The following is a 14,006-nucleotide window of genomic DNA, read 5'->3' on the forward strand; positions in this document are numbered from 1 at the left end:
CTGAGACTGATCATTTTCTTTTACCATGTCCTTTAGTAATCATCTATTTCCGCAATGATTTGATCACTGATTCTTTCTTTAGGGACAGACAGAAGCAAAATGAAATCATCTGAGCTTATTTTATGCCCTTTTTTTTTTTTTTTTTTTTTGGAAAATGGTGGAATTTTTTGGAGCTAGGTTCAATTAACGAGTTGGTCAAGTGGCAAGATTCTACACTGCCTATCTTCCAAACAAAATGTTTTCTCCAAATTTCCAAACATATAACAAAAATCTAAACCTAATGGGGGCAAAAAGTGCACAATTTCGAACATGAGAAAAACTGACTCTTACTCCTTTAACAGTCTTCAGAAAAACAAGGTATATCAGAAACATATGGAGCAATAGATGTAAATTGCAGAAATATTGACCCCACTCATATGTAAAATATTCATTTGAGCACAAGACATGAGAAACTGAGTATCTAACAATTAAAACAATCTAAAAGAATAAAAAATAATCAAATAAAATAAAAACAAAGCAAACAAAAATTAAGAAAAAAATGCCCTAGAACAGCTATAGACAAATATCAATATGCTCAATTTCTAGGCATGGTCTATGTGCCCACCTAATCTAGGTGAGTCCATTACCACTCCCCCTCAATGGGTGAATGGTATTAATCTTCTTGACCCAAACTTTCTTCACATCAGGGACAACTGTGTGACTCTTATCCAAGACATTTAACTGGGTGATAACACCCCTTAGCATGTTGAATAATTCCTCATGACTATTCCTAGAACGAAAATAATCTCTTTTTGACTCATGATTATTCAACTGAAAACAATTAGGGCGAATATGCCCAATCTTACCACAATGATGACATGTAGGAATGAACCTTTGAGAAGGTTGGTTCCTTGCAAGGTAAACAAAGTTTGAGTTGCTTCTAGGTAAAAAGTGCTCACCCCGAGAGTACTTACCTTTCTTACCCTTCTTACCTCTTGAGGTCGCAGTAGCTGTTTTCTTCTTTTTCTTTAAGACTTCTTTTCCTCTTCTTCCTGAGGAGTGAACAGCAACTAGCTTATCTTTATCCAATGGCTCTTCCAAGTTTTCTGTTTCAACAAAAACTTTCTTGGAAGAAGAAGCAAGGTTAGAGGAATGAGCAATAATCTTGTCAAAATCAATCCCAGGTTTATCACAAGTAGATTTTTGGGTATGCAAAATTTTGTCAAGATTATCATTAGAGAATTTTTCCAAAAGAGTTTTGGACTCTTTTAATTCATTCTCTAATGACTCAACTTTATTAGCAAGATCATGATTTTCAGATTTCAATGTTTTACACAAATCAAGAGAATCACTCAATTCACCAATTAGCTCATCTTTATCATGTTCAGCTTCTCTGAGTTTCTTTAGATTCTTGGAATTAATAACTTGTAGCTCAGAGAATTTCACAAACAACAAATTATAAATCTCCTGAAGATCAATTTCATTATCAGAATCACAATCAGAATAATATTGTTTATCAGAAGACATAATAGTTTCACAAAAATTATTATCAACAGTTTCGAAACAATCAAGAGTTTGGGACATTTAGAATGTATATAGGATCACACTCAGGAATTTAATCCTTTGACAGAGTGAACCCGCTCTGATACCAATTGAAAATTCTAAAACGACTCCAATTATCACCTACTCACACGTCTAGGAGTTTTACAGAAAAAAAAAACAGAAACCAGATCTAACTTAGCAGTTAAGAAATCAACCAAATACTGATATGAAATATGCAATCAAGAACACAGAAATTTGGTTACGAAGAGGAAACCATTTAGAGAACTCTCTAAATGTAAAACCTCTCCGGGGCAGCCAAACCCAGGAAATCAATTCACTAAATAGAAGAATAAGGAATACAAGAAGAATAACAAAACCTTTGACTCTTCCTTGTACACGACAAGCGACCCACTTGACTTCTACCGCAGTAGCCCTTTCCAGAACATCTGGCACAATTCTTCTATAAGATTTCCTTTCACCGGAACTCCGATTGGCTTCACGTATTTAATCCCTTCTCAAATAAGCTAGAACAATATCTCTCTCTAAGCACCCAGATATTTGCTCAATAAAATACGTACTTGTAAATGTAGCAAAATCGTGTTTAAATAGAAAATAACCCTAATAAGTCACCCAGGTCCGGACCCTGCAGATCTGAGGTCCGGACATGCCTCATAAAATGCACTTTCGGGAACTGGGGTCCGGACCCGGGGAATTGAGGTCCGGACCCTGCTTGAAAAATCAAGTTTCTGGAAATGGGGTCCGGACCCGGCTTCTGGAGGTCCGGACCCGGACTGTCCAGTCTTCATCAACAACTCCGATCGATGGGCGTTTGTGGTCCGATTGAGCTGAAATTTTGCAGGGACGTTCATAACACATGAATCTACATTATGAACGGTGGAGATTGGATTCTGAGCATTCTATATCAGTGTTTGAGCCGTGAACAGTAGCATCTGCATTTTGGAACTGAATTAAGCCAACACAAGAACTAACAAACTCCCCCTTTGGCAATTCAGTGACAAAACCAAAATGTCGAGCCAATCCCATCATCTCCCCATATTTACTCCCCCTTTTTGTCACAGAATGACAAAAGGTCTTCATGTTTCCTGAAACACTTCACAAAATACATCAAGACATATGTGGAACAAGAAGACATAAATAAAACTCATGAAAAAAAATGATGCGTGATTATAAAGAAACATCAGCAAAACTCCCCCTCAATGTATGACTCAATTAACAACAGGAAACTGGAAATGCAAAGCATGTTTCTCCCCCTTTAAAAGTTAAATGAACACACATGATAACACATCAATGACTCATGTATTGCACAATGAATATCCAAAAGCTTTCCTTTTTTTTTTCTTTTTTTTTTTTTTAAAAAAAAACAAAACACCAAAGAAAACTTGTATAGATAAGCAATAGATCATGCATGCTCGTATGAATATCTGAACAATTCGGAGTGATCAACAAGCTACACTTACACCGTAAATGTACCATATGCATGACACAACCTTGGTCTGTGAATGCAGTCAAGTAGGCAATAATCAGAAATCTCATGTGATGGTGTAGTGTGTGAGTACTCCCATTAACTAAGATTTCATCAATGAAAGGTAAATCTAGGCAGACATTTTGTAAAGGAAGACCAGCAGTCTGATTCAAACCACAGTAAAACCTTATAATGTTAGGACCTAGATTCCCTCATCCGATACACTCCCCCTGAGACTGATCATTTTCTTTTACCATGTCCTTTAGTAATCATCTATTTCCGCAATGATTTGATCACTGATTCTTTCTTTAGGGACAGACAGAAGCAAAATGAAATCATCTGAGCTTATTTTATGCCCTTTTTTTTTTTTTTTTTTTTTGGAAAATGGTGGAATTTTTTGGAGCTAGGTTCAATTAACGAGTTGGTCAAGTGGCAAGATTCTACACTGCCTATCTTCCAAACAAAATGTTTTCTCCAAATTTCCAAACATATAACAAAAATCTAAACCTAATGGGGGCAAAAAGTGCACAATTTCGAACATGAGAAAAACTGACTCTTACTCCTTTAACAGTCTTCAGAAAAACAAGGTATATCAGAAACATATGGAGCAATAGATGTAAATTGCAGAAATATTGACCCCACTCATATGTAAAATATTCATTTGAGCACAAGACATGAGAAACTGAGTATCTAACAATTAAAACAATCTAAAAGAATAAAAAATAATCAAATAAAATAAAAACAAAGCAAACAAAAATTAAGAAAAAAATGCCCTAGAACAGCTATAGACAAATATCAATATGCTCAATTTCTAGGCATGGTCTATGTGCCCACCTAATCTAGGTGAGTCCATTACCACTCCCCCTCAATGGGTGAATGGTATTAATCTTCTTGACCCAAACTTTCTTCACATCAGGGACAACTGTGTGACTCTTATCCAAGACATTTAACTGGGTGATAACACCCCTTAGCATGTTGAATAATTCCTCATGACTATTCCTAGAACGAAAATAATCTCTTTTTGACTCATGATTATTCAACTGAAAACAATTAGGGCGAATATGCCCAATCTTACCACAATGATGACATGTAGGAATGAACCTTTGAGAAGGTTGGTTCCTTGCAAGGTAAACAAAGTTTGAGTTGCTTCTAGGTAAAAAGTGCTCACCCCGAGAGTACTTACCTTTCTTACCCTTCTTACCTCTTGAGGTCGCAGTAGCTGTTTTCTTCTTTTTCTTTAAGACTTCTTTTCCTCTTCTTCCTGAGGAGTGAACAGCAACTAGCTTATCTTTATCCAATGGCTCTTCCAAGTTTTCTGTTTCAACAAAAACTTTCTTGGAAGAAGAAGCAAGGTTAGAGGAATGAGCAATAATCTTGTCAAAATCAATCCCAGGTTTATCACAAGTAGATTTTTGGGTATGCAAAATTTTGTCAAGATTATCATTAGAGAATTTTTCCAAAAGAGTTTTGGACTCTTTTAATTCATTCTCTAATGACTCAACTTTATTAGCAAGATCATGATTTTCAGATTTCAATGTTTTACACAAATCAAGAGAATCACTCAATTCACCAATTAGCTCATCTTTATCATGTTCAGCTTCTCTGAGTTTCTTTAGATTCTTGGAATTAATAACTTGTAGCTCAGAGAATTTCACAAACAACAAATTATAAATCTCCTGAAGATCAATTTCATTATCAGAATCACAATCAGAATAATATTGTTTATCAGAAGACATAATAGTTTCACAAAAATTATTATCAACAGTTTCGAAACAATCAAGAGTTTGGGACATTTAGAATGTATATAGGATCACACTCAGGAATTTAATCCTTTGACAGAGTGAACCCGCTCTGATACCAATTGAAAATTCTAAAACGACTCCAATTATCACCTACTCACACGTCTAGGAGTTTTACAGAAAAAAAAAACAGAAACCAGATCTAACTTAGCAGTTAAGAAATCAACCAAATACTGATATGAAATATGCAATCAAGAACACAGAAATTTGGTTACGAAGAGGAAACCATTTAGAGAACTCTCTAAATGTAAAACCTCTCCGGGGCAGCCAAACCCAGGAAATCAATTCACTAAATAGAAGAATAAGGAATACAAGAAGAATAACAAAACCTTTGACTCTTCCTTGTACACGACAAGCGACCCACTTGACTTCTACCGCAGTAGCCCTTTCCAGAACATCTGGCACAATTCTTCTATAAGATTTCCTTTCACCGGAACTCCGATTGGCTTCACGTATTTAATCCCTTCTCAAATAAGCTAGAACAATATCTCTCTCTAAGCACCCAGATATTTGCTCAATAAAATACGTACTTGTAAATGTAGCAAAATCGTGTTTAAATAGAAAATAACCCTAATAAGTCACCCAGGTCCGGACCCTGCAGATCTGAGGTCCGGACATGCCTCATAAAATGCACTTTCGGGAACTGGGGTCCGGACCCGGGGAATTGAGGTCCGGACCCTGCTTGAAAAATCAAGTTTCTGGAAATGGGGTCCGGACCCGGCTTCTGGAGGTCCGGACCCGGACTGTCCAGTCTTCATCAACAACTCCGATCGATGGGCGTTTGTGGTCCGATTGAGCTGAAATTTTGCAGGGACGTTCATAACACATGAATCTACATTATGAACGGTGGAGATTGGATTCTGAGCATTCTATATCAGTGTTTGAGCCGTGAACAGTAGCATCTGCATTTTGGAACTGAATTAAGCCAACACAAGAACTAACAATTCCAAAACCAAGTAGTAAGTTATTTATATAATAAGCAGTGGCGGATTCTTATTGGGGGTGCTGCTAAAATTTTTTTTGGTGTCCTAAAAATTTTCTCCACCCTAAAAATTTGATAATTCACACAATATATGCATCACAAAAAAATATCTATAAAAGTTCATAAATATATGCTCAAATTGATATATTAGAAATGTAACATGTCGGTATTATATCAAAAAGACAGAAATACAAAAAAAAAAAAAAAAAAAGAGTCTAGAACTGCACTTTATGGTCTCTTACAAGTACAAAATCATCAAGTATCGAATCTAAATCGAAGTTTTCAACAATTTTCCTTTTAATATAGAGAACTAAACTATTTGCAAGAAAATCATCCTCTATTTTGTTGCGAAGTCATGAAATTGATAAAATAAATCTCCACCATACAACCTCAAGAAATTGATAAAATAAATCGAAAAATCTAAAATTAAAACTTGGTGAAAGAAAGAAACTAAAACAAAAATCTAACATAAACACGACTGAGAGTCAGAGAGGAGGAGTTACTTTGAGCACAAAGTCCAACTCATCTGAGATAGAAAATACGAAACAGAGAGAGAGCGTCTAAGCATCTTAGACTTTGGGCAATTGGGGTTGCCGTGTCGTCTTGGGTATTGGGTAGGTAAATTTTTTTTTTTCCACCTAAAAAAAAAAAAAAAAGGCATCCCCAATGCATCAAGTGGCTCCGCCACTGATAATAAGAGATATGATAGAAGCTCAATTGAGCCCTATCTAAGACCCAACTTTTCCTTAGGTGGTACAAAGTTAGATAAAAGTTATGTCAGGTTCAAAATTGAAATTTTAAAAAAGAGACAAAAATCAAAATATATGTCTACAAAAGTTAAGTCTTAGATGAGGGTCGGTTAAACCCTATCTTATCTCTCATGTAATACAATGCGATCAACTAGAGAATTCCTCTCCCTTAGAAGCACAAATCCTTATTTGGCAAATGGTCAAAGCTCAGGGGAGTCCAAGAGAATTTTCCGTTTATTATTGTCCTTGCTTGGTCAAAACCTAACATTTAACACTTAAGAACAAAAAAATAAATAAATAAATAAATAAGAAGGAAACCATCTGATATAAAAAAAGCTTGCAATCTCTCGTGAGTCCTCCTACTTTTACAATATCTGATATTTAAACTCAGACAGTGTCAGAAATCTGGTATGAATGTATGTACTAATTAATTGACAGATCTCTACACCTTAATTAATTGCTCTAATTTTTGGATTAGATGCCTTAACACAGAATAAAAGCTTGGTTTATATATATTATTAGTTTATTGCCTATTTGGCTTCGTAGGTTGCTTTTTGTACTTGTGGTCTGGTCTTCTTGAGATGGGTGTTGGAAAGTTCCACGTGGGTTTGTTGTGGACTTTGATTATGTGTTTATATACAATTCTTAATCTTTTAATTTGGATGCTTTTTAAAAATGAAAAACATATTACCTAATTTACGATTAGTTCTGCATGATATAACAATGAACTTAGAAATCTCTAAAGTATGTCAAAATAATAATTTACTTCATACAGTTAAATTCTGTCAACTGAATTAACAAATTCCGATAATATAATACGACATGTAATAATTAATAGAATCATGATACGTATTTTATTTAAGTCAGTGTTACACTATCAGTGTTTATACTTTAAAATTTTTTGTGTTCATTTTAATACCACATGAAGCTAATTATAAATCAAGTAAACTAGGAAGACTGATTTTATTTTTTCCCTTTTAAAAATTATAGAAACAGAAGAAATAACATGTTTCTTTCTTTTTAAAACAGAGAAGTTTCCTAGGATATGGGTACAAAAGAAGAACAATATTATGGAGAACAAGGCTGCCTGGATTAAAAAAAAAAAAGAAAAAAAAAAAAAAAAGAGAGAATTTTTCATTTATGGGAATGATTTTCCATAGAAATATTCTCTGCGTTCACATTGGTAGATCTGATCCTTTCAAAATGTGGCCCCTCAAAATAAGCATCAATAATGAGAGATTTGGTGAGGATATGATTGCCAAATAGAAGGGCTGTGAATGAAGGTGTGCAATAGTTAATGTAGAGCTGGTAGCATGTGAATAAAAACACCCCCTTCTTAAATAATTGGTCCCAGTGTCTGCATATTTTCACGTGTCCTGCCATCCCGCTGCCGTTAATTGCACCATCATGAGCGTCAGCTACTCCATAGGATTCTAAATACACCATATGAGACCAAAAACAAATTTCAACTATATATCTTCTTTCCACCCCCATTTGCCTCTCTTCCCCACTCTCACCTCAGGGGCGTGAATGTCATCTATCCATAAACATAAACCAAAAGCATAATTACCTTATAATTAAGATTGATTGTAATCACGTTTAATGGTACGTAATATTAGAGCTAGATGTTTATTTTATTTCAATTAAATAATATTTCAGGTGTTTAAGCCAACAAGCGATGAGAATATTAAAATATTAATTAAATAACTAAATTTACTATTTCTTATAATGTCACACTCAAATTGATACTTTTTTTCTTGAGCAAATAGAAATGTTATACTTAGGGCTGTGCGAATTCACCGAGCGCCGCCTACCGACCGAGTTTCGACTGTGACCGACTAGATGACAGACGGGAGAAAGCATGAATTTTTATATTCCAAATTTTTTGGTGCGGTAGGTGAAAGAGTTTTTTCTAGCCGAATCGACTTCAATCACCGACCGACTTTGCCGACCAATTTTCTATTTTTTTCACTTTCCGACATTACCAACCGCCATTCGGTGACGGAACAAAAAGTTGGCGGAATAAGTCGGTGAAATTTTCGACTTTACCAACATTGTCGGTGCAAAATGCGAGAACACAATTTTTTCTATCAACATCGACATTACCGACCGACTCTCAGTCCTAGTTATATTCATTGCCACATTTGGATTTAATTAGAATATCTGAGTTGGCGCACAAGCTAGGGGAGGGAAAAGAATGTGAGAGATTTAAACTAGTGACTTCTGCTTCATGAGGCGTGGTCATTAGCCGATTGAGCTACCCCTTGAAAATTTCTTATTTTTATATGTTAATCTTTTGGATGTATGGAAGTCAAATATGTGTACGGTTCATATATGTTTTTAAAATCTCTAAACCAAAATATGAATTTGATCAAGCCTCCTTGCTTAATTTCATTTCCTAGTAAAGTTGATGTACCTAACAATAGTGTATATGATGTTATATTATTTAATTTATTTTAAAGGAAGTGAGAACATTAATTTCGTATACTCATTAAATACACCAACTTCAAATGAATCTGATGATATCCATTTTAAATAAGGATCCCATATATATATAGTTTCCTCGCAAGATAGACGTGAGATTAAATAGTTGCACCGTATATGTAGCCTCCATTTGCATTCAATAATTTCTACCCATTGAAGAGGGTGACTTCACTTTCTTCTTAAAGGGTGTGGTGGGATATCTTTTCTATTCCATGATATAGGACAAAGTCCTTGATAAATGAGAGAGAGAGAGAGAGAGAGAGAGAGGGGTTGGTGGATGGGAGAAGCTAGGTAGGTTGATGTTTTGTAGTGTTGTTGCTAGCGTTTTTCTAGTTTACGGTGAGGCGGGGGAGAGGTAAAGAAGAAGGAAAAACACGCACAAACACAATGTTTGATGGATTACCAGACCAGTTCCACCAATTCATAGTCTCAAGAACTTCACTTCCTCTCCCTCTCTCCTTCCCTCTCCTCGCCTCTGCATCCCCCAACACCTTCCCTGCAGCTGCCTACGATCCTTACGACAACAACCCTTCTCCTCCTCCTCCTCCTCCTCCTCATCATCATCATCATCAACTCCCCCTCCAGCCAAACCTCTTGCACCCGTTGCACCACCAATCCCCTCCTCCCCACAAACACCATGAACAGAAGCAACAAAACAACTCGGTGTCTGTGAATTTGGAGATTGAAACAGATCATCATCATCATCAGAGATCAATCTCTGAGCCCCTCGATCCATGGAGTAACGATGAAGTCCTTGCACTTTTGAGAATCAGATCTAGCGTCGAGAATTGGCTCCCAGAATTCACTTGGGAACATGTCTCAAGGTACATATACACACACACACACACACACATATATATACACACACTTAATTATGCTGTCTTTAACACATTGGTTGGTGCAGGAAGTTAGCAGAGCTTGGTTTCAAGAGGAGTGGAGAGAAGTGCAAGGAGAAATATGAAGAGGAGAGTAGGTATTTCAATAACAACATTAACTACAGCAAGAACTATAGGTTTCTTAGCGAGCTTGAAGAGCTATATCATGGTGACCAAAAGACGGAAAAACCAAATGATCATCATCATGACCATGAAAACTTGAGGGGGCAGAGTTTGGAGGCAGAGGAAGAGGAAGAGCATCGGAGAGTAAGAAAGAGGAAGAGGAAGAAGAAGTTTGAGATGCTTAAGGGGTTGTGCGAGAAAATTGTGAGCAACATGATGACTCAGCAGGAGGAAATGCATAACAAGCTTCTTGAAGATATGGTGAAGAGAGATGAAGAAAAGGTTGCAAAAGAAGAAGCTTGGAAGAAGCAAGAGATGGAAAGGTTGAACAGAGAGCTTGAAAGTATGGCTCATGAACAGGCCATTGCCGGAGATAGACAGACAACAATCATCGAGCTGTTGAAGCAGTTCACGTCAACTCATAATTCTTGCTTTGAAGAGGATTCTCCACAAAACCCTATTCCTACTTCTTCTCATCATGATGTCATCAACACCCAAAACGACACCAAAACCCTAGCACTCTCTCAGATTAACCCTAATTGTTTGAAAGACGACCTCGGAAAGAGATGGCCGAGGGATGAGGTTTTGGCGCTGATAAACCTGAGATGCAGCCTGTATAGCAATGGCGGCGAGGCGGAGAAGGAGCAGACGACGACAAAGGCTCCTCTGTGGGAGAGAATCTCGCAGGGGATGTCGGAGATGGGTTACAAGAGGAGTGCGAAGAGGTGCAAGGAGAAATGGGAGAACATAAATAAGTACTTCAGGAAAACCAAGGATGTTAACAAAAAGCGGTCGGTTGACTCAAGAACATGCCCCTATTTTCATCAACTCACTGCTCTCTACAGTCAAGGCACGCTCGTGGCGCCGTCGGAGGTGCCGGAAAACCGCTTGCCCTCCACCGCCGCCTTGAAAAACCACTCGGCGGTTTCAGAAATCGTGTCTGAAGGTGAGAAAAACATGGTTCAAGTGCCATCTTTTGATTTTGAATTCTAAATAAATAATTGTTATGCATTTGTGTGTGTTATTTAATTATTGTATTTTTAAATGATAATGAAGAAACTAATAAAACGTACGGTGCTACTACTACTACTCCTACTCCTCCTTTTCTTTTTCTTTCTTTCTTTCAAATTATCACCCACTTAGTTTCATACGTAATACGATACAGCATGTTTTAAATTTGTATTTTTGTGGGCAGGCACCGACATTTTGAGAAATGATTTAGTTCTTGAGTTAGATCTAGCTAGATAGTTTGGTTTTATGATTAATTTCCATTTATGTTTAAGAATTCTCCTTAATTAGCTGTATTAGGAATGAGGACATGCTGTATGTATGTATATAATAACAAGGGGGAAAGAATTCTGAGAATCCTTGTCGGCTGAGGAAAATGATAGCTTTTTTTTTTTTTTTTTTGGCTTTTTTATGAGTAATATATCTACTATATCTACTTTGTTTGTTAATAATATGTTTTAGAGTGTGTTTTTTTTAAAAAAAATTAATTAATTAATTAATTAATTGCTTTGTAGTATTTAGTAAGTGAGGCTACAGCCTACATAGTACATTAATTTAAAACCAACAAGAGTACAGCGACAACACGAAGGCACGAAAAAAATAATTGTTGTGGTTTTGGGAGGGAGAAGGGTCCCACCACATGCCCCCACTGACTCAAACGTGGGCCTTAGACGTATACGGTGAATGCCTCCAAAACAAACCTCATAAGGAAACGTCCGGTTCCTTGTCTTTTTTCTCTCCAGTCCTCCCGTGGGTCCCACTGGCAGTTGCAGGGGACACATTGATCCACTGCAACACATCAACGTCACATGTGATGGTCTGGCACCCCCCTGTCTACATGCGTCCAGAAACAGTAAGTGGGTGCACGTGCATCGGTGGCCGTCGATGATCCAACGGCTCCTAGCTGTTTCTTTCACGCTTTTGATCACCTGGAGGTCAACTTAAGATGTATCTACTGTTTGACTTCACCTTTTCCTTTCTTTTTTTCTTTTTTTACGTGGGGAATGAATTATTACGCAGCTCTGGCAAAGAGTTTTGACTTGGAGTCGGTTAAACTTCTTTTTAATTATGGGAAAGTACACGTGTCAGCATGACGTCGAATGATATAACGTGACCTGCAATGCTCTCCATATAGTTGCGTGCACAGGATTCTTACTCTACGACCGAATCAATTTTGTGCAGTCCTCACATGCATTAGATATTATCATGTGTCATGTTGTGCATCTCTGTCTGGAGAGTGACCTTGATGCCTTGAAGCCATTGGGATTTGGGATGAAATAATAATAATAATAATAATCTCAATTTAAAAATTAAAAAAATTCTCAATCTAAATTAATCCTATTATTGATAAAGTGGGATTATATTGGTATGCATAGGAAATCTTGTTTTCTAGTTTTTTGGATTCTCTGTTGCTCTGAAGAATTTTCTTCAATTCGCTTAAGTAAATAATTGTTGGAGATATTTATATAATTAATTATTTCGTTACTAGTTTTATTATTAATTAGCATTTTAATTATATATTGTTTACAAAAATAAATTGAGTCTAAAATTAAGATCTAATTGGTGCATGCAGCCAACCTGCAATGAGTCCTAGTTCGCCATATTTGGCCTGTACGAACCATAGGCATAGTGGACCAAAATTAATTTTTGGTCCTTTATGTAGAGGTCTAACTCTTCATAGATTGAAGGGAATTGAAAGATGTGACCTTAATTTTCTTGGAGGAATGTTAGGTTTATAAGGGGATGTGGCATAATATGATTGAAATGAGATAACTTCAAATTTTAAAAAACTTAATCATGTTATGCCACGTAACTTAATAAACATTTTTGTTTTTTTCGTAAAACCTTTTGAAAGTCTACCATTTCTCATATCCTAATCTTGGGTCAATAATTTAATAAAAAGAAACACGCATAAAGGCTATATCATGCAACAAGGAATGCAATACAAGTAATTTTCTCAAAACTTAAGTCTACACTCAAGAAGCGAGGTCCAACACGTAACAAAAATTGTAGATTCGGGTTTTGAATTTAATATCTTTGATATCATATTAGATCACAGCTCACTCAAAAACTTAAGGTGATAGTAAATGTATTGTAGTTTTTTCAACACCCATATTTAATTCTAAGTTCTACAAGAGAAAGAGAGAGTGAAATTAAATCTAAGCCATTAAAAAAAATTACACTATATATACTAGAATTTTTTTACAACACTTAAAGCCAAATCCATCATATATAACAACGTGATCGTATGTGAAGTTGGTAGTAGTGGATTATTTTTCTTCTTATGCTCTTTTCTATTTTGGGGTGATACAATATATATATATATATATAACTTACTTATCCTAATCTAAAGAGACCTAAAAGTGACGTCATGTGGGTCCACGCCGAGCCCAAACTCATTTTTGGGACCTACTCGCTATACTCAACTTGGGCCTCGCTGAGTGATGAGCCAGGCTCGACCTAATAAGTAAACGAAGGGCCTTCTATGCATGCAAATGAATTATTTTACTTTTTACTAGGGTTTTAATGCATATTGGATTTAAATCATGTCAAAATAGTATGAGTATAAGGTCAAAGCCTTCAACTTTAACCCTCTAATTTTGTATTGAGTTTATGGGTCATGTAAAAAATTGTCAATCATTATATCGTGTGTCAGGTTCGAGTCATGTCGAGGCAGAAGTATAAGACTATATGGGTTAATCCTAACCCAACCCATTTAATTTCGTGTTTGGTTCATGTCGGGATTGTGGATTATGTCAAAAGTTGTCAGCCCTACTTTCTATCATCATTTTTTTTTATTTTTTCTAAGCAAATTGGAAAAAGGTTATGTGGGATCAAAATACCAAAAAAGGGATATACTCCAATCCCCAACAACAAACTCAAAAATGAAAAATACAATGTTGCAAAAAATAAAACCAAATAATATAAAATTGGTCAAAAAATAACTTGATCCTCATATTGCATAAAGTAATAATTAAAGCA

At 36.1% G+C, this 14,006-nt stretch overlaps 1 protein-coding gene across 1 annotated transcript; it reads left to right on the top strand.

The window, feature by feature from the left end:
• Positions 1-9,241: 9,241 nt before the first annotated feature.
• Positions 9,242-11,381, top strand: LOC132172150 (Duplicated homeodomain-like superfamily protein). The gene is made up of 2 exons (XM_059583600.2): positions 9,242-9,842; positions 9,923-11,381. Exons 1-2 carry the CDS (start codon positions 9,406-9,408, stop codon positions 11,007-11,009), a joined length of 1,524 nt encoding a protein of 507 aa, XP_059439583.2. The 5' UTR covers positions 9,242-9,405; the 3' UTR covers positions 11,010-11,381.
• The last annotated feature ends 2,625 nt before the right edge of the window (positions 11,382-14,006 follow it).

The sequence above is a fragment of the Corylus avellana genome, chromosome 1 (assembly GCF_965113065.1).
Source record: "Corylus avellana chromosome 1, dhCorAvel1.hap1.2, whole genome shotgun sequence".
Taxonomy (NCBI): domain Eukaryota; kingdom Viridiplantae; phylum Streptophyta; class Magnoliopsida; order Fagales; family Betulaceae; genus Corylus; species Corylus avellana.